The 26,659-nt window shown below is 36.6% G+C and overlaps 1 protein-coding gene and 1 long non-coding RNA gene across 6 annotated transcripts in view; one reads left to right on the top strand and one right to left on the bottom strand.

Annotated features, from left to right (window-relative positions):
• The window catches only part of PTPRG (protein tyrosine phosphatase receptor type G), a 747,615-nt gene extending 742,759 nt beyond the window's left edge, over window positions 1–4,856 (top strand). For 4 of the 5 annotated variants that reach the window (XM_017854227.1, XM_017854230.1, XM_017854229.1 and 1 more), the window contains one exon: window positions 358–4,856. In XM_017854227.1, coding sequence (XP_017709716.1) covers window positions 358–504 — 147 coding nt within the window. In that variant the 3' untranslated portion in view covers window positions 505–4,856. The remainder of the gene's footprint in view (window positions 1–357) is intronic. The other variant, XM_017854228.1, reaches the window with a different exon arrangement.
• Window positions 1,911–26,652, bottom strand: LOC108516647 (uncharacterized). Its single transcript, XR_001881891.1, has 3 exons — window positions 26,531–26,652; window positions 24,841–24,927; window positions 1,911–1,990 (listed from the first exon to the last, which is right to left on the bottom strand). It is a non-coding gene; the product is annotated as an uncharacterized LOC108516647 (long non-coding RNA).
• Window positions 26,653–26,659: the final 7 nt, after the last annotated feature.

The following is a 26,659-nucleotide window of genomic DNA, read 5'->3' as shown; positions in this document are numbered from 1 at the left end:
TAAGCAAACCACAGAGCACAAGACAGCCCTCAACACCATAGAATTATCTGGCCCAAAATGTCAGTAGTGCTCAGGTTGAGAAGCCCTGCTTTAGAGGATAGTATTCTCTGGTTATCTTAATGAACTATCAACATTGAGAATTGGTTCCAAGCTAACAGAGATCAAAAGAACATGAAGAAGGTATAGGTCTTGACTATAATGGATCTCAAATGATTTTTTTAAAGTTTCTTATAACATTTATGATATTGCTGTTTCTCTAGTATGTTTTTCACAATTACCATTTTAATTGGTATTTCTACCTTACATGAAATGACTAAGCTGTTCTTTGGCTCAAACTGTCTTCCTCTTGTTTTTCAGGAACAATACCAGTTCGTCTATAAAGCAATGCTCAGCTTGGTCAGCACTAAAGAAAATGGAAATGGTCCCATGACAGTGGACAAAAATGGTGCTGTTCTTATTGCAGATGAATCAGACCCTGCTGAGAGCATGGAGTCCCTAGTGTGACTGGAATTCTGAAAGGGCACTTAATTTGTAAACTTCTGAAGACTGAGAACTTTTTTGAGGCCTTTTTTGCCAGACTCTAGGTTATACAATAACCCAGTTACTTTTTTACACTGATAAAAGTTTTGATATTTATTTTTTGCCATTTTATGTCTTACTGGTATCCTACTGAGCATTTGCACCTGTGTTCATTTCACACATGGAAACGCAAAGTTACCTAGTTTGCACTATATGATCAGTGTTACTGCCTATAATCTTACACAACAGCAAACCCTAATGTGACATTCCATCACAACGTACATGCTACTTTTTTTTAGTCCGATACAGTGAAGGTCTTTGTTATGACAGTGTATATTGCTTTTATTATTATTATTATTGCTAAAGCAGTTGCATTCTACTAGCAGGCAATGCTGTACTTTTCTTCAGTCCTCCTCTCCTTTTTTTTTTAGGCACTGTTCAATACTGTATGCCTTCTGTATTTTAATGGAGTGGATAGCATTGTTTTCTTTTACAGACTAGCAGGCTATTGGGAGCTAAAAAGGTCTGTTAATGTCATGGCCTTGAAACAGTTCCATTTATGCCGGTTAAAAGATATCCCTTAAGAAGTTAGAAGGCTTAAGAACTGCTTCATGTGACCATCCCTTATTAGTTACAAAGTTATATTCACAGTTTTTAAAAAATGTGTCAAAATAAAAGATAACTCTGTATTACAGCTTTCACAGTAGCTATGTGGACAATGTGTGTTATTTCCATTTTGACTCTCTAAAATAGCTACAGCCTAAAATCAGGGCTATCTTTAACAATAGCAAGATGGCAATATTATATACAACTCAGTTATGAGACCCTTTAGTTACTCTCCATTAATGCTTCTTAGTTTATAATACCATACCTCACAGTAGGTAGAAGAATGAAAACTACTGCAGGTGTGTAATTTTGAAGCTAGTCCTCTAAAAATTCCCTATTACTCGTATAGCAATCTAATAAAAACTACCTACATAGTTACTATTCTTTTCTTTCCTTCTTTGCCAACTGTTTTATAATAAATCTCTGAATTATATACATTCTTCTACTTAAGATTAAATTGGAAATACTGTATTAGCAAAAGTCTTGGGACTGTCTAAACTCCCACACATAGATAAATCTGATTTGGAGAGAGAATTAAAATATTTAATTAAAGATAATACCCACATTTTCAAGTTTTTAAAAGAGGGAGATGGCTTTGTATGCTTTTGTATAGTTCAGTGTCAAGAACAGATACACATCAGTAAAAGACACCAATAATCATTAGAGCTCAAGGAAGTTATTTAATGCAGCCTCTGGAGCCATATTCACCCTGCAGTGCATAATGGGAAAATTAGGAGCATTAATAAGAAATTTTAGTAGTGTTCGTTAGAAAAATAAGCTACTTACTGAGATCTGTTTCTTCTATTGCATGTTTGCTTTTGAGGGACAGCTTCTGTCAAAAGTGAAATCATCACCAGAACTGGGCCTGTTAAGAAGAATAGGGTTTTGTTTACTTTTTATGTCAATTAACTTCAACAAAAAGGCCACGCTGGCTGCTGTCATGCCATCTGGGTAGACATTAAACATTAATGATGATCAGCACTGAGGTTCTATTTATCTTGAGTTGGCTTTCATAAAGTTTGTCAGAATGGTGCTGGAGGACCAGAATTGCTAAGGAGAAAGAAGCTATGGGCCAAGTTAAAGAATCTGAATGCAAAGGCTGGGTCAATGGCGTTTTCGTAAACTACATAACTTAACAGGGTTTATCTCATCTTCTCAATACACAGATTCAACAACATGGAATATTCTGCTTTTCAAGAGCTGTGTAAGCTAGTCTTGAGATAAGATGTTCAAGAGAGCATGCTAAGTTGCATGTGCTATAGATGACAAGACACCTTTACAGCCCCTCCACTCCCACCAGAGGTGACATAGGAAGCTCTGTAAAGTTCAAGTAAAGCTTGAACACAGGAACAGTACAACTGCCAGATGCTGAGGAGAATCAGGAAAGCAATGAGCTAGACTTCTTTTTTAGTCAATTAAGTGGGTTATTTTAGTTGTATAGAGTATTGATAGGAGTTAACTCTTTTTAGTAGATGGCAAAGTGGACTTGATGTTCAAAAATAATGTTCAAGTTAGGGTACATGGTCCCTTTCTCAGTGATTTTTTTCTTAATAAAAGTAAACATTGGTTCAAAGACAAATAGCAAGTATTCCCTCCTGTGCTATTTATAGAGGTCTCAATTCATGGAAAGGCAGACCCTCCAATGCAATTTTGTGGCTATCTCTTACAGTGGTTTCAGAATCACGATAAAACAGCTAGTAAACAGGATAGAAACAACAAAAGAAAGAGTTTAGAAGTTCCCTGTGAGCAATCTGTGTGTCTCCAGCAAGCTTCAACCAAAGTCTCCATATCCTGACCCACTGAATTATAAGCAATTCCTACTTGCCCATCTTGCCAAAGTGGTCCACACACACTTCGATGAGGACAATTATATTTAGCAGGTCCTCATCCCTGCAAGAGACAGGGATGTCCTTGCAGACATCCCTGCAAGATCCTCACTATTACGATTCATGTGTTATTGGCAAAAACATAGCTTGCATCTTTCCAGAGGCAGAGTTTCAAAGACAGGGTTTTCTTTGAGACATAAGCACATTGCTTACGTACATAACAAGGTTATTAACACTTGCACTCAGGGGAAAGAAAATAGCTATTGCAAATTAATGTGTGCTACTTTATAAAATAAGCTGTTTGTGTACATGAATTTAGCTCTAGGTAAGCAAAATGCACACATCATATAAAAATAAATTGCAATGATCAGACCAAATGGCTGTGCTGGACATCAAAGAAAAGACATGTTCTTGCCATCAGGAGAACTCTTTCTTACATGCGATAGCCAAGATATCTTCTTTAATATGAAAAAAGTTAATTTCTGAATTTCAAAAGAATAAGATTAGCTAATTAGTCGTCCTAATTTTATGCCTTTAGAGTTTTAGTCTATTCAAGTAGAAGAGTCCAGCGAGGCCAAAGAAGGGTTATGGTGTTCAAGTTCTGGTTGCTGGAGTTTTTAGCCCAGAGTGACATATTGAAATCAGTAAATAATTATTTTATAATGACACAGCACAACTGCCTTGTTATGAATTTTTCTTAAATGCATATATACTGTATTTAAAATTAAAATATAGATACCAATTTACCAAAGATACATACTACTAATTCTAAGCAAAATTTAAAAAAAAAAAAACCCAACTCATCATAATTTAAGAATCAAAATGTAGTTTTGTCTTAAGAATTTAACGGTTATACTGGAAATGCATTTTCAACTCCTATGTTCTAAAGTTTATGTTCAAATGGTGCCAGTGAATTTTTATATGAAGGAAAAATGCCTGCTTTTTTTTTTTTTTAACAGATTTAATTTCACTTAATCCTTTGCGCTTTCCCTTAGTTGCCATTTAACACACAATCCTGGCTTTACTTATCTCTTGAAAGAAGGCATGCTACAAATAGGAAGGAATTGTAATAATGATATTTGGCCTCTACTTTGTCTTAGCTGTTAAACTGTTTTAGTATTTTGTTAAATATTTGCAAAGGGAAGCATTTTCTACAGAGGATAATTAATTTCAAGAAAAATATCTTGAGTTTTAAGAAATAAACATCTCCAGAAAAGGAGACAGTCAATTTTATAAAATGTCGCAACTCTCCAACATTTGGGGTAGTGACTCCTTTTTTGTTAGGACATTTGAAACTAGCAAGCAGCCATTGTTTCTAAAGAATTCTGCCTTCATGTTGACTCATGTTTCTTTCACTTCATTTTGAAATAGCTAAAAATCATTAAAACTGTAAATATTTTGTTGCTTGGGTAAGCATCTTCTGGGAACTTTGTATCTATGGTATATAATCATAGAATTTTATATTTTCATATAAAGCTAATTTTTTTCTAGTTTCACCTCTGTCATAGTTTTTTTTTTTCCTTTTTGTGGTGGATATGTGAATTCAACTTTCTGTGTATTGAAGTAGCAAAAACCATCTTTACATTCCAAAAGAATCCAACGTGTGTTATTTCTTTGAGGCAGTGATTGTGAAAGTTGGGTTTTCTTTTTAATTCCATTGACCATTTGTGCAATAGGAATTAGACATAATTAGTCACTGAATACATTCGTCACATTGACCCATTTGGAAAAAGTGTGTTTTTTTGTTTTTTTGTTTTTTTAAACATTTGTTCAGGGGGAGGGGTTTTGTAACCTGAAAATTTTCCCTTTTCTTCTGTTTAAACTATATCAAATCATTCTATTATAGTGTTATTTAATATGTAAATTGTATTGCTATACATAAAATAAAGTATGGTTTTTGATGTATTCAGTAGTGTTGAGCATTTCTATGAAAAGTCTCTATCCAATAAAATCAGGTTACTAGTCTCCCTTAACAGATCACATTAATACCCACCAACCCTCTGGTCCAAGTTTTCATGATAGTAAAATGAACATTGGTAGTCATCTTTACACAGGCAGCAAACCAAAAAGAATGGTCTTTGCTAGGTTGATTTATCAATGTTCTTCCTTTAAAGAGTAAACAATGACATTTTTACCTGCTTATCTAAGGAATCAAACTTTATTTGGTTTATGACTGCTGCTAAGTTGTGAACAGAATTACTGTTTTCTCTAGTGTATCAACTAGATTTGTAACAGCTCTTTTAATATTTAACTATGTAGGATGAAGGATATATCCTGGTAAGACTTCTGGAAAATCTATATGTGTAGGATCAGTACAATTGCTTCTACTTAACAAGGACTTTTGACATTTCCAAACAGGTATACAAGTCCCAAACTTGGCAGCTTTGGCCTGCCATTCTGTCTTAACTTTTAGTGGCTCCACATTGGGTGCTCAACTCTTCCTACCCAAAGCCCCAGTTTTTCTTACCATAGAGGTAAGAGCTGATACTTCACTCTTGCTAAGTCATGAGGAATTTAAGAAACAGTGTGTGAAGAGTATGGGGAAGAATGACTGTAGCACAAAAGAATGAAATGTCTTAGGATATAATCCTAGTCTCTCTCAAATTATACCCATAGGGAAACTACTACCCTATATCATAGGATACACCAGAGGTCCACAAATTGATGGCCTGTAGATTGCATTCAGTCCACAGATACACTGTATTTGGCTCATAATTTTAAAACTTGTATTAGTTACCAATATTTAAAAACTGAAAACTTTTGCATTAAGATTCAGGTTTCAAGCTCCTTTAAAAAATTTGGGTGTTGTAACAGGCTCACTCTCTCCCATGACAGTAACAAGATAGAAATGAACAGCAGTTTTCGCATTTAGGTGGAATATATGGTCTCCAGTTCACCAAAGTCTACATTGCTCCCTATCACTTTATGTCTAGCCATCATCAGTCATTTAATTAACCTGCCTGGATCCTGTGAGCAGCTGCCTCTGAGATATCCTATAAGAATTTTGACACCATCTTGCATCTCAGGCTAGTAAACCACCAACCAAGAGTGGTAGTAGAACTATCTCTAAGTCTTTCATTATGAAAATCCTAGACAACCAGCACGCGGCACAGTGGGTTCCCACATTACTAACTACCTCTAAGTTCACCCAAGATGATTCCATTAAGCTGCAGTTACGACTATTCAAAATCATTTTAAAAAATCAATTTTCTACTCCATGGTTTTTACTGCCCAGGACATAACCCTAGACGAGGAAGCTTCATTTATGCTACTATAAATGGCCGAAATAAACCACAGTACAAAAAGCTACTGGTCCAAAACTCTTATTTTTAGACAGCTAATTGTGGAACTTTGAGATTTAGAAATAAATCACTACTGACCATGCCTGGATTCAGAGACAGGATTGAAGACAATGGCTTTAAATTCCTGCCTATGTTAGTAAAATCGCATAAAGGCTCTAGAAGATGGGAACCAGAAGTTGGTTACTAGCAAGTTAAAATTGGCTTTTGTGATTATGAAGTTTGGCAGAAAAGGATAATTACACCAGCAGTTTATCAGAATATAACAATTATGTTGCTCAAAAGTTGAAGAAATTAACTTTATCTATATTTGTGGTAATTTCAAATCATTTGTCTTGTAGTTACTGGCCTATAAACTATTTTCCCTTTCCCACACCCTACACTCGCAGGGTGTAAAGGCAGGCTCTGTAGCAATATCCAGTGGGCCTTGCAAAGCTTAGGAGAGCATTCTAAACCAGAGACATCTTTAGCACTATGTTAGGATCCATTCCATAAGCATTTCCTGCATGTCTACTACAGACCACATGTTAGTTATACTCTATATAGAATGTAAAGTTGTTGGCAGAGGCATTTCAAGTTAGATGAGACAAAGATGATAATTTAGTCTTAAAAAAATAGTTCTTCAATTTATTCCAAAATATTTAGTTGGCACTATAGTAGAGACGGTTTTTAGGGAAAGAATAACAAAGACTATTGTGCACCAATGTGAGCAAACAAGTAAAACCTGTAATCCCAGACACTCTCTATTACATAGTATGCTGACAAAATTCTGTTTATTCTATATTAGTTACTAGAACTCAGAAAACATTTTTCCATACAGTAAAAAAATGTTCAAGGATGAGGACTACTGGGTCAAAAAGCCAAGGGTGCCAGTCAGTTCTGCCACTTACGGTTTTATGAGGCAAGTTACTTCACTTTCCTAAGTGCCATTTTCTTCATCTAAAATACAGAAACTAATGTTTACCTCATAGACTGCTCTGAGGAGTAAATGAGATGATGCATGCAAAGATCTTGGGATAGTAGATAGTAAGTACTCAATTAATACTAGCCATTTTAAGTATCACATAACCCTGCTTTATTTAATTGCTTGGCAGACCTTTTATCAATAATGAGTCAACCTACCTAAGCTTGCCCAGTTAAATAGAAATACTGAGAAATTTCTGTCACTAATGAAGAAATTCACAAAGTCAAATAAAGGCCGGGCGTGGTGGCTCACGCCTGTAATCCCAGCACTTTGGGAGGCCGAGGTGGGCAGATCATTTGAGGTCAGGAGTTTGAGACCAGCGTGGCCAACATGGTGAAACTCTGTCTCTACTAAAAATACAAAAATTAGCTGGACGTGGTGGCACACACCTGTAATCCCAGCTACTCAGGAGGCTGAGGCAGGAGACACTTGAACCTGGAAGGAGGAGTTTGCAGTGAGCCAAGATCATGCCACTGCACTCCAGCCCTGGTGACAAAGCGAGACTCTGTCTCAAAACAAAAAAAAAACAAAGCCAAGTAAGATCCAAGAGAGGTGAATGGGGCTGAAGGTAGGTAGTGAAAGCAACACATACATCCTACTGTCCAGAAACAAGAGTGGCAGAAGCAGGGAATGGATAAATATACATGATGCCCCAAAGCTTGAATATTTCTCTTCTAACCATTTAAGTCACTCTGTGCCTTCTAGGAAAGTTGTTTTNTCAAAAAAAGAAAAAAGCTCCATAATTTCAGAAAAGTGCAACAGAAGGCTTAATAATATTTGTTAATGTCAAGGACCAGGCACAGAACACTGCACAATACTATGAAAATGGTGAATGCTATTTTCTTCACTAGCAGCAGTGCTCTCTCTCTGCCCCAAAACTCTATAAGCCAATACAAACAATGATAATTCCTTTCTCCTCAGCCAATTTTTATCTCCTCTCTCGCTACTTTCAGTAGATCACTGTCATTATCACAACCATCATCATCCCTTAACCTAGCCTTACCTGGCCTCATTAGCCATTCATTATTGTATTATGAAGAAGTGGCCATAAATTACAGGCACTTCATGTTTTGGTATTTATATGGTGAAAGTATCTCACTATATAAATAATATTATCTGTTCCCTGTGTCAACACTATTGACTTATTAAATAAGTTATGATTATTTTTCTTATAACACTTGGTGTTTAAACAGTAGATTTAAAAATATATGCCAATATTTAACATTTTCATGACTCAGGAATCCTGACAATGTTTCAAAATTGACCACTTAAAAATAGCTATATGGGATTGGCTCTTATAATAGATTATTAGATATGAAACATTTTCCATAGAAAGATGGACAATCATGAGAACTTAAACAGAATTTATCATTAATATTTGTTATTAAGATAACTTTTGCTTAAGACACATTGCTTAAGAATATGTGAACTGGATTTTGTGTCAGAACATTACAACATGGTTAGCAGTACTTTTCTGAGATTTTCTTGTAATGTTTCTCTAATGTTTCTCTTATCTTACTGGTTAGGAACATGCTAAGAACAACCTGGGGTCCAAAAAATGCAACTCCCTTAGGTGCTTTTGCAGAGTGAAAATTACTCAAAAAGTTTGATGGGATTTTTCACTACCTCAATATTTGCTACTTTAGAAATCTCCATTATTATTGGATTTACATCTAAATGCTGGCATGCCCCAAGCTTCTGTTGAAGTAGACCTTAAGGTAATTCCATCCAGATCCATGGAATTATGTACTTTCTATATGCCAATGACTCCCAAAGTATATATCTTGTCCAAACCTATGCCCTGAACTCCAGATTTACATCCAGCTGAACATTTATCATCTCCATTTGTATATCTAATCAGCATCCCAAACTTAACATAACAAAAGCAGAACTGGAATTTTGCCCCTAACCTGTTCTTCCCCTAGTCTTCTAACAGTAGTAACATCGGCCGGGCGCGGTGGCTCAAGCCTGTAATCCCAGCACTTTGGGAGGCCGAGACGGGCGGATCACAAGGTCAGGAGATCGAGACCATCCTGGCTAACACGGTGAAACCCCGTCTCTACTAAAAAATACAAAACTAGCTGGGCGAGGTGGCGGGCGCCTGTACTCGGGAGGCTGAGGCAGGAGAATGGCGTAAACCCGGGGAGGCGGAGCTTGCAGTGAGCTGAGATCCGGCCACTGGCACTCCCAGTCCGGGCAGACAGAGGGAGACTCCGCCTCAAAAAAAAAAAAAAAAAAAAAACAGTAGTAACATCTACTCAGGTAATCAAACCAAAAATCTAGCTGTCTTCCTTGACTTATCTTTAGTTCCTGCCATGTAATAAGAGGAAACAACCCAATTTTTTAACACAGGAAAAATAGCTGAACAGATACTTCATCAAAGATACACAGCTGGCAGGTAGCACATAAAAATATACTCAATATCTTTAGTCATTAAGTAAATGCAAAACGAAACCACAATGTAATACACTTATTAGAATCAGTGAACTTGAAGACAGGTCAATATGTATAACCCAAAATAAAAAAAGAGAGGAAAATAATGAAAACAGTGTAAAGAATCCAAACACTGTGGAATAATATCAAATGATGTACATATTGTATAACTGGAGAAGAAAGAGATAAGAAGGCAGAAGAAATACTTGAGGAAATGATGACTTAGGTTTTCCTGTATTCGTGACATCAAGCCACAGATCCAAGGATATTAGAGAACACCAAGCAGGATGACTACCCCTCCTACCCCCTAAAAAAATCACATCTAGGCATATTATATTCACACTGTAAAAACCAAAGACAAAAAAAATCTTGAAGGCAGCCAGAGTTTAAAAAACACATTATCTAAAAGTAAATAAGAACTTATCTTCTTGTCATAAAGCATGCATGCCAGAAGACAACAGAGCGACATATTTGTGTTAAATTCTGTCAACTCAGAATACTATACCCAGTGAATAGGAGGTTATTCTTCCAAATGATTTGTGTGAACAGGTAAAAATGTTTTCTATTTACAGCCATATTCTTACAGACTATTTTTGTTTTCCAAATGAAAGTCAATACTTGAGTAGATATACTTTTGTACTCAAGGTGATGTTCCACAAATATGGTTTAATGATAGCCTAATTAGTTGTCATTAAGGTATTTATTTAGGATAAAGCTTGGGCAATCAGCACAATCCCTATGTACTGAGCTAGAATTAGCAGAAGGAATGCTTATGTTGTTTTGTTAATAAAGCTCAAATGAAGACAGAAACAAACACTCAGATTCAAATCTACATTATGGAAGCAGGAAAACAAATAAAAAAGACAAGACTAAAGCCACTTTAGGGAATAACCAGTGTGCTTCAAAAAACACTTTGGCAGAGAGTGAAGAAACTAAAGTACATTGTGGAGTTTGCATCATGCAGGCTATGTGTAAGCCACATGAGATATCGAGCAAAAGGGATAAAAGCCAATATGTTTAATGGATGTATTTGAAAAACATTTTTTAAATGCAAATATAAAGTTCTGTTAATTAATCTCCCTTAAAAACTAATTTAATCGTGTCAATCCTGCTTAGAGCATTCAATAGTTCAATATCATCATTCCTCTCTTTACTACTACCATTTATACAACTTTGCATTTCCTCCTTTCTTCAACTCACACTCATTTTCTAGCCAAGTCCAATCTATTCGTTGATTCACATACAGTTTCATTCCTATACTGAGATGTTTACCTGTCACACCCCTCACTTGAAATGCTATCCCCTTCACTCCAATGCTCAGATGATGACCTTCTCCTTGAAACTATTTCTGACTTGTTAACCTGTAACTGTTTTTAGTAAGATGAACCACTTGGTTTTATACTCCTGGTATGACAAATTATCCCAAGTCTATTCTTCATCTTGTTATGCAGGAGTTGTCTCTGAGAAACAAAAGGTGATGGGTGAATAAGGACATGAGATATGAAACCACTACTAAAGACAAAATGCCCAACACTCCCAAAAAGCCTTGGGATGGGGTGGTATTCTTTTAACATTATAAGTTGACAGGGAAGGTGACTTCCCAATTATGACTATGTGAGGTGAGGGCCTTCAATAATTGAGACCTATATAAAGAGAATGTATAATAAGTAAATATTGTTCACTTTCTGAGTAAATATTGTTCACTTTCCGAAATAATCTTGTAAACACTTTTATCAAAGTTTTTCTAAAATAAGAGTACTGTTCTTCAGAGACAGAAATCTTATGCTAAGAGTCCATGCCTTAGTTTCTAGGAACGGATTGGGGTCACCCCATCTTTCAATGTTAAAGCAGTCTTCCAACCAAGAACTACAATAGTTGGGAAGGTAACTATTACAACCATGTTAACATTTATTGAACATATTTTATATACCTATCTCTACATATTCCAAGCCCTGTAGAAGACAGGAACAATGTTAAATAATATGTAGTCTCTATACAAACATACACACATACACATACACACACACACACACACACACACACACACACACAAAGTGTATACAGACCTGGGGTGGGCGTGGTGGCTCATGCCTGTAATCCCAGCACTTTGGGAGGCTGAGGTGAGTAGATTACTTGAGGCCAGGAATTCGAAACCACCCTGGCCAACATGGCAAAACCCCATCTCTACTAAAAATACAAAAATTAGCCAGGTGTGGTGGCACACACCTGTAGTCCCAGCTACTTGGGAGGCTGAGGCATCAGACTTGCTTGAACCCAGGAGGTGAAGGTTGCAATGAACAGAGATCACACCACCGCACTCCAGCCTGGGTGACAGATCGAGACTCTGTCTCAAAAATAAATAACATAAAATATATACAGACCTGAAAAGTTAAATAACACTACATGACAATTTATCATTAGGTTCCAAATAGATTAGTATTACATAAATTACAAATAGATTAGTATTATTAACATAGATGAGTGCCACAGGAGTTCAGAGGTAAAGCTTCAAGAAGGATGTGATACTTCAGCTGGACCTTAGAAAACAGATAAATCTTGAGTGAAAAAACAGGTAATGAAGGACATTCTATTCATTTGAATGTTGGAGAAAGACTTGCATAAACAAAACTTTTTGTCTTAATAAATAAGATGAAGTTGGAAAAGCAAGAGAAAGTTTATACCATCGAAGGCCTTAAATATCAACCTAAAGAGTTTGGACTTGACTTTGCCTGAAGGTGACAACCAAGGAAGATATATCAATAATGTTATTGTCAAAGAAAGACTATAAATAACTTCAGCAAAGTCTCACAATGTGCAAAAATCACAAGCATTCCTATACACCAATAACAGACAAGCAGAGAGCCAAATCATGAGTGAATTCCCATTCCCAATTGTTACAAAGAAAATAAAATACCTAGGAATACAACTTACAAGGGATGTGAAGGACCTCTTCAAGGAGAACTAGAAACCACTGCTCAAGGAAATAAGAGAGGACACAAATGGAAAAAAAAAAATTTCATGCTCATGGATAGGAAGAATCAGTATTGTGAAAATGGCCATAGTGCCCAGAGTAATTTATAGATTCAATGTTATTCCCATCAAGCTACCACTGACTTTCTTCACAGAGACTAGAAGAAACTACTTTAAATTTCATATGGAACCAAAAAAGAGCCTGTATAGCCAGACAATCTAGCAGAAGAACAAAGGCTGGAACATTGTGCTACCTGACTTCCAAACTATACTACAAGGCGAGCAGCTAACCAAAACAGCAGGGTACTGGTACCAAAACAGTATATCGAACAAATGAAACAGAAACAGAGGCCTCAGAAATAACACCCACACATCTACAACCGTTTGGTCTTTGACAAGAAAACGTGACAAAACAAGCAATGGGGAAAGGATTCCCGTATTTAAATAAAGGTGGCTGGGAAACTGGCTGCCATATGCAGAAACAGAAACTGGATCCCTTCCTTACACCTTACACAAAAAAACAAACTCAAGATGGATTAAAGACTTAAAACCTAAAACTATAAAAACCCTAAGAAGAAACATAGGCAACACCATTTAGGACATAGGCATGGGGCAAAGACTTCATGACTAAAACACCCAAAGCAATGGCCAACAAAAGCCACAATTGACGAACTGGGGTCTAATGTTAAACTCAAGAGTTCCTGCACAGGCAAAAGAAACCATCATCAAAGTGAACAGGCAACCTACAGAATGAAAAGAAAATTTTTGGCAATCTATCCATCTGACAAAGGTTTACTATCCAGAATCTACAATGAACTTAAGAAATGTTACAAGAAAAAAACAACCCGCGAGTCAAAAACTGGCAAAGGATAGGACATAACGACACTTTCTCAAGAAGGCGCATTTATGCGGCCCAACAAACATTGAAAAAAAGCTCATCTCGTTACTGGTCATCTAAAGAAATGCAAATCAATAACCACAATAAGAACATCTCACCCCGTTTAGAATGCGAATCATTAAGAGACCCGGAAACGCGGCGCGGTGGCTCACGCCTGTAATCCCAGGCACTTGGGAACCAAGACGGGCGGATTGCCCTATAGTTTCAGCTACTTAGGAGGCGGAGGCAGGAGAAGGCTGTGAACCCGGGAGGCCGGGGCTTGCAGTGAGCCAAGATCGTGCCACTGCCACCTGCCAGCCCTGGGCTGACAGAGCAAGACTCCGTCTCAAAAAAAAACAAACAAAAAAAATGAAAGTCTGGAAACAACAGATGCTCGGAGGATGCGGAGAAACAGGAATGCTTTTACACTGTTGGTGGGAGTGTAAATTAATTCAACCATCTGTGGAAGACAGTGTGGCGATTCCCTCAAGAAACTAGAACCAGAAATACCGATTTGACCCAGCAATCCCATTGACTGGTATACTGACCAAAGGCATTATAAATCGATTCACTATAAAGACATACACACGTAATGCTTATTGCAGCACACTATCTTACAATCACAGCAAAGACTTGGAACCAAACCCCCCAAATTCCAATTCAATTGATAACTGGATAAAGAAAACATGGCACATACGCACCATGAAACTGCTACGCAGCCATAAAACATGAGTTTAATGTCCTTTGCCAGGGACATTGGATGAAGCCTTGGAAACCATCATCCTCAGCAAACTAACACAGGAGCAGAAAACCAAACACCGTATGTTCTCATTCATAAGTGGGAGCTGAACAATGAGAACACATGGACATAGGGAGGGGAACATCACACAATGGGGTGTCAGGGGGTGGGAGGAAATAGGAGGGAGAGCATTAGGACAAATACCTAATGCATGCAGGGCTTAAAACCTAGATGATGTGTTGACAGGTGCAGCAAACCACCATGGCACACGTATACCTATGTAACAAACCTGCACACTCAGCACATGTATCCCAGAACCTAAAGTAAAATTTTAAAAAAATAAAGACTATAAAACAGACCATTTGAGTCAGTACAGTTTTTTTACATTTTCCTTGAAAATGCTGCTTCTCAAAGCTCAGAATCTTCTTGTACAGCTTTAAATACGGTCACTCTACTTAAAAGTGTCCCTAAGAACATGAAATTTAAATACAAATAGTACAGCTCTCTTTTAAGCAATAGGTAAAAAATAATGAAATTCTGTTCCATACATGTGGAGATAAAATAGTATTATAATTTTGTGCTTTCAAAATAGACCTCAAAATCCAACAGATCTGTTAATTCTACTCTTCTGGGAAGCTTTGCTCTGTGAGTTTAAAACGTTTTAAAATTAAGTTTAAATTATTTACTTGTCAATGACTTTTGAGAATTCATTTGTGTAAGTTCCAGGATGAAAAATGAATACCCAGTAATTTTGAGTCTAAAAGACATGGGAAAATTAGTTAACAAAGCTGAATAAAAAATACTTAAAAAGTTAAGAACACTATTGCAAGATTTGCTGTAAAAAAAAAATTATTTGCATGTCAAATCAATGTACAAATACCTTTATTCACCTGCTAAGTAAACTTTAGAGCTTATCAGTCTTTTCAGCTCACATTATTACAAAGATGAGAGAAAATATTATCTTTGAAAAGATAAGGGCTGGAAATTCACAGAATAAATCAGGACTAAAATACACCACAGTCCTGCTATCAAAGAAAACCCAGTCCACAATATAGATCCACATACTAAGTTAAACAATGTATAAGGTTTTTATACCACCTTAGTAAGAAGACTATGTGTGATACGGTCTAAGAAAATAGATCTAGTTTACTGTTAATGACACTCTAAAATGAAAATCTTACGCTTTATAGTGTCTTTCAATTCCAAAAGCACTTTCATATCCATTATCTCATTTGGCCCTCACAAGTATCCTGTAACGTAGAGAAAGAAGGTAATTTTTGCCTTTCTTACCAATGATGAAACACTTTTGTCAGCAGCAAATCTAGAGCTGGAATCTACATGTTCTCATTCGATAAGATGGCTATTCGACACACTGCCTCTCTAGCAAATATAAGTCTAAGGCCTCAGCACATTTCAGTTGTAAAAGTCAAACTCCCTAGTTCTATTCACAGCATAAACTGGGTTATTTTTATTATGCCTGGGATATGAAGTTTACCGATTTTTTTCTTTCTTTTCCCGTACATACTTTGTTTAAGGGTGCACTACTCTTACCCGATGAAGGTAGAAATTTGAGAGGGATATATTTACATGCAGCAAAGTTGGCAGAGAAGTAAATTTATATAAATCATTTTTTTCCACAAACCTTCCCATAAAGTCACGTAAGTAGTCTCAACAGACTGTATTTTAAAATATCAGTAAAAAGTGGTGATCTTAAAAGGAATTAGAAAGCATTCACAGCTGTCAGAAATTCATCTGAACCATAAAGTTATATAGTTTTGAGAGATAAATAATTGTTTGGGCACATGAAATAAGTGAATGTTCCATCATCATACCCCTAAATCATTTTTTGTAGAGAATTTTCTCACACACATAGATAAAATGTTTACATGCAAAACAAACTAATAACAAAAACTATTCAAAAAAATATTTCAGCAATGCTAAAATACTTTAACTATATAACATATTTTCTGTGCTGTGTCTACTGTGAATTACTTCTCTACCAAGAACTTACTCATACTAAGGATATATAAAGCAAAGCAAATACCATACAAATAATTATTTAATCTTATTTCTCAGAATCCTTAGTTATCTGATAGCAATTCAAAGTATAGTCATGCATTACATTAATGATGGGAATATGTTCTGCGAAATTCACTGTTAGGCAATTTCATTACTATGTGAACATCACAGAGTTACTTACACAAACCTAGATGGCACAGCCTACTATATACCTAGGCAATATGGTACAGCCTATTGCTTCTGGGTTATGAACCTGTAAAAAATGTTACCATACTGAATACTGTAGACAACTGTAACACAATAGTAAGTTTGTGTATCTAAACATACCTAAACATTAAAAAGGTACAGTAAAAATACGGTGTTATAATCTTATGGGACCATCTTCTTGTAAGTAATCTCACTGACAGAAACTTTGTTATGCAGTGCATGACTGTATCATTTAAAACATATCCCTAGGATTTACTGTGACCTTCAAATGTCAACACTATGTTGATTCAGAAAGGATAACTTTCTAATATATTTCACATTATTATAGTAGTCCACATGTAAAAATCACACTTTATGAATTTAGTAAGTCATTTATGTGAATGTAGTTCTAGAAAGCAGGTTTAAAATACCAGGTTTTAATTATATCATATAGAAAGTCAAATTTCTAAAACTGAAAAAAGCTATTGTGAGATGGGTTACATGATGGGTAACTATGGCAAACATACAGCATTGAGGTACCAGCATCATACTTATAGTATCTTCATAGTTTTGCTTCTGCAGCCCTTTCCAATTTGAGGTCTGTCTTCTATCATTCAGTGTCACTGTGGCTACCTAGACTTTATTTATTCATTTATTTTACACTTCTGTTCAGCTGAATAGGGCTAGGCTCTCTTCTAGGTATTGAGGATACAGCAATTAGCAAGATAGACAGGGTTCCTGTCTTCACGAAATATATGTATATGCCAGTGAGAGGAAAGACAAACAAGTAGGCAAATATGTATCAGACAGAGGTTAAGTATTACTTTAAATAAAGAAAGCAAGGTAAGAAGACAGAAAATGATGGTGAAAGGAATTTTGGCAGGGTAGGCAGGAAAGCCTCACTCGGGAAGTAACTAGCAAAGAATATATAAAGCTCTGTGGAAGATATTCCAGGCAAAGGGAACATCAGGTGAAAAAGTCTTTGAAATGGGACTAAGCTTGGTGTACATCAACAAGATAAGAGTGAAGAAAGGGGAACCTTGTAAGCAATGAGTTGAGAGAAGTAAGCCAGGATCTGATCAAGCAGGGCCTTAGAGGCCATGCGTGTATTTTATTATAAGGACAATGGAAAGCCACTATAGGGTTTAAGGAGGGGAGTTACAAATTACGATTTATGTTTTTAAAAAATCACTAAGACCATAGAGAAGACTGTAGAAGCCAAAATGTAGGATACAGAAAACTAAAGATGAAGGTATCATGTTTCTTTAGTACCTGCATGTTTGGACACCAGGTAGGTAGCACACAGTACCTATAACAACATACTCTCAAAACTTAATTTAAGGTTATTCTTTGATCATGAAATTAGGAAGAAAAATGTAAAGGATAGGATCAGATATCCAAAGATATTACTCAAGACACTGATGGTGGATACGAAATATAAGTCTTTTAGAAAGACTCCAAAATCTGATTTTAAAATAACTGAAGTATAACCTCAAAAATCACCGGATTGTATCCAATAACTAAAGGATTTTAAGCAATCAATTTTACAATATAATTTTTTAAATGAGCTAAAAAATGAGAGTGCTATACATTAAAGATTACAAACTCTCAGTCTGCTGGTATGTTTTAACTTTTTTGCTTTGTAGTTTTTACTTGAATAAGTTGCTAACACTGAGAAGATGCTTTCACATGAAAATCCAGGTTTCTGTCTTCACCTCAAAAATCAGCAGCTCCAGGCTGGGCGCGTTGGCTCAAGCCTGTAATCCCAGCACTTTGGGAGGCCGAGGAGGGCGGATCAGGAGGTCAGGAGATGGAGACCATCCTGGCTAACACGGTGAAATCCCCTCTCTACTAAAAATACCAAAAAATTAGCCGGGAAAGGTGGCGGGCGCCTGTAGTCCCCGCTACTCAGGAGGCTGAGGCAGGAGAATGGCGTGAACCCGGGAGGCGGAGCTTGCAGTGAGCCGAGATAGCGCCACTGCACTCCAGCCTGAGCGACAGTGCAAGGCTCCGTCTCAAAAAAAAAAAAAAATCAGCAACTCCAGCACCTTTTATTCTTGCAAGGCAACAATCTTGGAGGTGGGCAACTCTATCTGTTCTTATAAAATTCTACTAGAAGCTTCTCTAAAATAAATTCTTTTATGTTACTTTTGAGTAACACAGGACTTTTATGTTGCTTTAAAAAGAAAAGAAAGTGTGTATCCTTTTGCCAACTTAAATATATTCCACTAGCATCCATGAAGAACCCATTAGGAAACAATAACTGCCATGAAGAGTTTGGAGTCCAGGTAAATAATTCTAAAGGCACAGGAACTCTTGGAGATTCTAGTGAACATTTACTCCACAACCAACCCCAAAGGCAAAAACCCCCAAAGTGAACATTTACTCCACAACCAACCCCAAAGTATTTGCCTTTGGGGTTGATTGTGGAGTAAATGTTCACTAGAATCTAGATCTGAGGTGTCCAATAAGTCACTAGACTCCAAGATCTGAGGTGTCCAATAACGTCCTACTTTCCAGTAGGGTGACCTGCACCTCCACACCTTTATGCATGAGAGCAACATTTCTTACAACTTCACAGGGTTTACAAAAGTGGCAAGCAAGTCCCTTCACCCAGGGCATCAGCTGCCATCTATGAGCTAATCCACTAATCAGATAGATACTCAGAGCAAAAATTGCTATATATAGGAAATGAGAATCAAATCAACTAGTCCTCTCAAAAGGATTATGTTATTTCATATAAAATCTACAATAAAGCATTTTTAAAACATATCACATCCCTTCCTTTTTTAAGCTATCTGACAAGTCAGATGAGACTCCTTAGATATACTGTAAGTTATTTTTGTACTATTTGCTAGATACCACATCAATGTATGGTGTTCACAAACAAGAAACAGTTGCACTCTACAAGTCTATAGAAATGATAGTACACAACGAGCTGAGACCAGGAGATGAGAACAAAGTATAATCAAACAAGCTTTTCTTTTCCCTCATAAATACTATCAGAAACGTAATTTTAGCACCCCTGAAACCAGCAAGCTAAAATTGTGAATTAAATAGATGTAAAATACATTTTTATTGCAAAGCAAAGGAAAGAAAAATGCGATCTCAAAGGTACATGCATGGATATCTATGGCAGATTTTGGAGTCTACTTTTATGGAACACAATTCATGAAAATAAGCTTTGCTTCTACTTAAACATTTCAAAACAGTAAATGTGTAATAGTTTTCCTAATGGCATATGGTTTGAATTGATACTGGTAAATAATTGTACATAAAATGAAACTACACTGAACTAAATGTTAGCAAAAGTGACAAAATAAAATACTAGCAATATAAACCATTGCATTGGGTGTATGCCATATTACCAGGTGAAAAAAAAATTATTGCAATTACAGGCTTTCATTATTTATTTCACTTGTATGTAATTGCATCTTATACATGTCTATTTAGTAACAACAATCTGAGACATCATTTTGAGAATATAATTAACTAGATAGTAAAACAGAACGTGTGTCTGTTTTACTATTTTTCTCTTTACTTCAAAAAAGTTGGTCTTTGTTAGTTGTGTTTAACTGCCATCTAGAGTTAAAATGAATCCATTTCTTTTCCCCTCTACTACTTCTCTTCAAAATTTTAGGCATACAGGCATACACGTTTTACTTCTATTTCACATCAAACAAATATTCATCAGACAACAAAACTGTAAAAGGATAACTTTATCCAATTTTTCAAACTACTGTTAGCAATTACACCCGCAGCAAATATTTAAAGTTGGCTAAAAATTGAGACTTACAATTACACTAGTTAAAACGCTATTTTTGACTATATAAACAAGCCAATGAACAACCTAATACACATTTGGACTTGGGAAATACATTGAAAACTTCAAGCTAATTTACAGTCTATTTCATAGCCTACAATTTGTTTTTGTCTTTTTTTTTTTAGAGTCCAAGAAAAGCAGACCCAAAGAAAAGACACTCAGTAGTTACTTCATTTTTTTCACATATGAAAATATGATTATGAAAATTAGCTAAATCCCAAGTGCATATTCAACTAACTAAACTTTTACTATTCTTATGGTAAAAGTGACATTCAAATCCCAATTTCAGCAGGGAGTTTGTAAGAATAAGCCATCAGTACAATTACTCAACTTTCAGTTTAAGAAAGTCATTATTAAAAATCAATTTTAAAAAGGGATACTGAAGAGAAAGATAAAATTAGATTTGAAAACAAGACTTGAGGCTTTCTTCCCGTGTCGTATCGCTCTTGCAAGCATGGTTTAACGGTCCCTAAAACCCGCCGGCCTTTCTGTAAAAAGTGTGGCAAGCACCAACCCACAAAAGTGACACAGTACAAGAAGGGCCAAAGGATTTCTCTGTATGCCCAGGGGAAGCGGGCGCTATGACAGGAAGCAGAGTGGCTATGGTGGGCAAACCTAGCCGTTTTCCGGAAAAGGCTAAACTACCAAAGAAGATTGTGCTAAGGCTTGAGGCGGTTGGCCCAACTGAAGATCTAGAGATGCTGGCTATTCAAAGATGCAAGCATTTTGAACTGGGAGGAATAAGAAGAGAAAGGCCAAGTGATCCAGTTCTAAAGTGTCCATCTTTTATTATGCAGACAATAAAAATCTTGAGTTATGTTCAAAAAAAAAAAAAAAAAAAGAAAGAAAGGAAAGAAAGAAAATAGACTTGATGCCCTAGCACAGAAGAAATGTATTCACATGAAGTGCTCCAAAAATTAGGTACAATATTACTGTTCTTATATAAATACAGGGTATAGGTCTTTTTAAAATTAAGTATCCCAAATGCATTAAACCACAACAGATTTTCTAACAATATTTTACACATCATTAGATCCTGAAACAAAGAAGTTGCAATCCAGTAAAACTGCAACTCTTGTTCTTTCAAAGGAAATTATATGCAAGTTTTCAAGTGGATGCACACAGCAAACGATGATGAAAAACTGGCTGGTGCAAAGAGCCTTGAATGTTTTCAATAAATACAACTGTAGAGCATTACAAAAAGATGAGAATGGCAGACTACAATACTTATCACGTACAGTACTCAAGTATGCATTTAAGAAGGTTCTTATTTGCTTGCTCAATTGTGGACCAATAAAGTTATTACAGGATTATAAGAATCAAAGAGGAACAAACAGAGAGAAAAAAACTAAACAAGCCTGAAGACCATGAATGAGAAAATGCCTACCTCAAGAAAAGCCTGGGTTAAACAGTCATAGAGAGACTAGTGAATGTACTGAGAGCCACCAGAAAATCAGGGAAACAGGATTGAAAAAATAATAATAAAACCTTCTATAAATTACATACATCTGGAAAAGTGTCCGTTTAAGACAAAGGATTTGTGTGAGCTCTAAATTACTGAAATTTGTGAAGTAAAAAGTACAGATGGTCCCTGACTTACAACAGTTTGAGTTATAATTTCTTGACTTTACAATGGGTTTATAAGGTATTAAATGCATTTCTGACTTACAATAAGTTTATCAGGATGTAACCTCATCATACATTAAGGAACATGTGCATACACATTTACTGTGTATACTATTAGGGCTTAAAAAACAACATGGCAAAATGAATGGTGCTTTGGCATGCTGAACACTTCGAACCATAATAGGAAGGCCTTATAAATTACCTCAGAATCAAGGACTTTGCTATTTTTTTTCTTTTGAGATCAGAGTCTCGCTTTGTCACCCAGTCTGGTCTCAAACTCCTGGCCTCAAGCGATCTCCCACCTCAGCCTCCCAAAGTGCTGGGATTATAGCCGTGAGCCACAGCACACCTATAATCCCAGAATCAAGGATATTCTAATCTCTCCTGAACTCCCTTCTCTCCACCCCTAGAACAGGGTGAAATTTAACACCTAATATTCCTTTATCTGCCTTAAGACCTGGCCCACCAAAGAGAACATAATTGCCTTCCATCCTATCCTTGAAATTTTATTACCAGGAAAGAAGACTAAGGCATGTAACCATACCTGAAGGGATTTTGTTCTGCCTGTTGGGCTCAAATTACAAAGAAAATCATTTACAAGCTAGTATTTCTACCTCCCAGGTCCATTCATCTTCCCTAAAGTCATGTATTATCTCTCTAAAACTTGCCTACAGTACCCCCTTCACCATTTCCCTCTCCCCACTGGAGTATTTAAGCTTCAACCATCTGGCTCCTCTTTGAGTCTCATATTTTATATGGCTCCTGTGTTTATGCACATTAAGTATATTTGTATTCTGTATTAGCCCATTCTCACACTGCTAATAAAGACATACCCAAGCCTGGGTAATTTATAAAGAAAAGAGGTTTAATTGACTCACAGTTCAGCATGGCTGGGGAGGCCTCAGGAAACTTACAATCATGGTGGAAGGCACTTCTTGACAGGGCAGCAGCAAAGAGGACGAGTGCACAAGCCAAGGGGGAAACCCCTTATAAAACCATCAGATCTCTTGAGAACTCACTATCACGAGGACAGTATAAGGGGAACCACTCCCATGATTCAATTATCTATACTTGGTCTCACCCTTGACACATAGGGATTATTACAATGCAAGGTGAGATTTGGGTGCGGACACAGAGCCAAACCATATCATATCCCTTTTTCTCTTATTAATTTGTTTATTGTCAGTTATTTCCACAAAGGTTCAAAGAGAAGGGAAGCCTTCCCTCTCCCACTATAATACAACAAACAAATGACTTCCTAAGAATCATCATGCGTGCTTTCAACTTAAAATTTCTAATGTTTTCTCAAGTGCATTTTACAACTACTGAGGTTTTTGTTTTTCCAAGGAAGGAAGAGGCACATGCAAATTCTCACTGGCAATCTCTAGGATTGAACATAGTTTTATCAGCAAGATGTTATTTCTACAGAGAATGTCTAGAACATAAACATCAACTGTGAGAATGATTTCTCTATTGCAGCATTTTATCTGATTGAACCTAAATTGATACCTGGTTCACTAACAAAAGCTCTAAAGAAGAATCTGCTTATAAATTCTCTCTACTCAATATCCATCAAGGGCCAATTTAAAGCATTTCAGATATATTTTGAGTACAGAATATTTTACCATAATAAAATGAACAGACTACAATTATGGAACAAGGTAAATTTCTGATGATTTTATTTCAAAGTAAAGTATACAGGCAATTGGACCCACTTTACCAAATTTTATCCAGGATTTCCTGAAATAGGAAGAAAAACTAACTATGTCAGTCATGAGCTCTTTATTTTTTTAGTACTTGTCTACCCAGAGTAAACTCAAAGGGGTCTAAAAGATGGCCTTTATATAAACTATAACAGAATTTACTGTTAATAACTTGGAGTATTTGAAACAGTCAGGATTTTGCAATTTTTTTATTTCTTACTCTTCAAAGCTTGTCCTTCCTTTTCCATCCTCAAGCCTTCCTTTTCTGTCTTCATTTCTATTCTCTACTCAACAGTCTTACCTCCTCCAATAATTTCCTTTGTTACTATCAAACCCCCATTTTCAAAGTATCTGGCATCAGAAATGAAATCTTCAAAATTAAGGAAAATTAGGAGAAAACATTCTTCCCAATGCTTCCTTTCCACTATGGCTCACACCAGATGTACTCACATGCACACATTTCTATGTAGTTGCTTCCCTCACTTAGAACACTCCACACCACACTCTCCTGCCACCTGATACACCCAATCACAAAAAGACTTCCAAATCAGCCCATTTTTCAAGGTCCACCTCAGTGCTTCAAAATGCTGTCTATACTATTCCAGCTCATGGTGCTCTTTCCTTTCTTATCCTCATAATCGGCATACATTTTAATTACATAATCTCAAGATAACATACAGAATTATTGAGAATACTAACATCAAACAGTTTGGAGTTCATTTACTAGCAGTGTGATCTTAAGTAAATCATTTCTCTAAGTCTCAATTTTCTCAGCTATAAAAATGAGGATAGTAAGACTGCGGCACACTTGCTCATAGGGTTTTTATGAGGATAAGGTAATTCATGGAAAGTGCCTGGTACAGAATAAGCATTCAATAAAAACCATTTTTATGTTGTCAGCCATCATCCTCCAGCTTTTTGTGTATACTTTAAAAGCCCAGCCAGATTCTAGGCTCTTGAGGGCAGATTACATCTTACAAATGTTTAATACATACATCTTTATAGAATGTATGACTAAATGATACAATGTTTTATAAATAATGAAGGTGGGGGCAATTATAGAAGATTATATGAGGCTGAGGAGATAATCATAGCATGCTGGTGCATAGAACTAGTCCAGGGGTTAGGAAACAATAATTTCACAACACCTTTGCAGACTGTCTCATTATGGGTCAGTTGTTACTTAGCAGGTTGCAATAATTTTCATGGCAGGCTGTGAATACATTACTCCAGAAAGTATCCAAACTTACCTGATAAACACAGAAGCTATATATTAATAGATACACTGTTGCCAGAGATTCTTCCTCACCAGCCTGGTGACTCACAGAAAGGATCAGCTGTGGGCAATATGATGAGAAAGGCAGCTATCACTGTAGATCTTTAAGTAGAAAGTAACCACTTTTATTGGATGCTATAAAACAAATCATCAAAGTCTATCTAGATAACCTCCAAGTGTCTGTGATATATTCCTGATTACTGTTCTTAAAAACTGCAAGAAAACTCCCAAGGTATTCCTTAGCTAAGGCGGATGGTGACCTACAAAAGCTGGGCTCAACGTTGAAAGAGCTGGATTTGTTCCAACTGTGTTACTATGCAAACTTACACAAGCAGGGAGGTTAGCAGTTTGTCAAGCAACAAACAAATGCTATAATGAGCCTACAGTAATTATTTTCACACAACCCATTACCAACTTAAGAAAAATCCTTATTTGTAAATGTACATAAAAAATAAACAAGAATTCCTTGTAACCATGCAAAAGCTCTATTTCATTCCTAGAACACAGGACCGCTCAAGGATCTACTTTTCATCTTTCCTAAGTGGTAAGGGTATGGAACAGCAAAATCAAAGTTCCTATCAAGTGAAGACAGAGTACTCTGAAATTATGATGAATGTTAACAGGAGGAATTATTTCATCCGTTCATTCAAAAATATTTACTGAGCACCTGTATGTCAGGCAGTTCCGGTTGCTGAGGATACACATCAGCAAAGCAGAGACAAAAATACTTGTTCTTAGAATGTTCAAATTCTAGTGGTGGGTGCACTGGCAAACAAACAAATGAGTGATTACACAATATATGGATTGTTACTGTGTTATGGAAAAAATAAAGCAGGTGGAAGATAGGGAGCCAGGATGTGGGGATCTTCTTATATTGGAGATTAAAGGAATGGTCCTGTGAGGAGGTAGATTGAAAGATACAAGGAATCGAATCTATAAATGTCTGAAGAAGGGGCTTTCCAAGCAAAGGAAACATTAAGTGCAGAGGTCCTGACGCAAGAGCTACGTTTTACGTAAATATTCTAGAAGGAGAAAATTAAAAATACACCTTGGATTTTGGAGTCCTTAGCTCTTTGTCTTTTACCAGCAGAGCATCCTTTATAAAGAAAACAACTTCACCTCTCTTGAACCTTTTCTTCCTCTGTATATTAGAGAACTGACACTACCACGTACTTCAGTTACTTCAAGAACAAAAATTAAGAAACGCACTTTACAACCACGAGATATTATTACAAAAAGCGCTAAATTAACAACCAAATTTGTCTCCTTGGCTGTCAAATGAAGCTAATGGTGCCCATTTCACAGGGCGTTGCGGGGACTCAACGAGATAACCAATGTAAATATGGCGACTGACACTCAGAAACCCCTCAAGGCGTAATCCAGCAATACTACTGTCAACGCGGGGTCTACCAACAATGAGCAGGCAGGGGCTCTCATTGCTCTGCTCAGTATGAGACGCCCAGGACGAAGCACCTCGAAGCTGCTTCATATGCACTCACTGAATAAACCGACTGTAAATTCCACTCACTTTAGAGTACTTTGCCGAATTTTTCGCACTTCTACATTCTGCTAGGACATTCCAGCTTCTAAGAACCCAGCTTCACTCTCTAAAACTCTTTCAACATATGCAGGTCTCACTTTAAAAGGTCTTGAAATGGACTTACTACCAGACTGCTTTTCCTTAGGGTTCGTAAAGACCCTTTCAAGTCACCCTCGCGCGCGCCGCGTGCCACAAGCCCACCTTCTGGTTGCCGCGACTACACCTCACGAACCTTTCGCGCCCCAAGGCGGTC

Source organism: Rhinopithecus bieti, unplaced genomic scaffold (assembly GCF_001698545.2).
Source record: "Rhinopithecus bieti isolate Rb0 unplaced genomic scaffold, ASM169854v2 scaffold_36004, whole genome shotgun sequence".
NCBI lineage: Eukaryota > Metazoa > Chordata > Mammalia > Primates > Cercopithecidae > Rhinopithecus > Rhinopithecus bieti.
The sequence above is the reverse complement of the archived record's forward strand: the minus strand, read 5'-3'. Positions and strand labels throughout refer to the sequence as shown.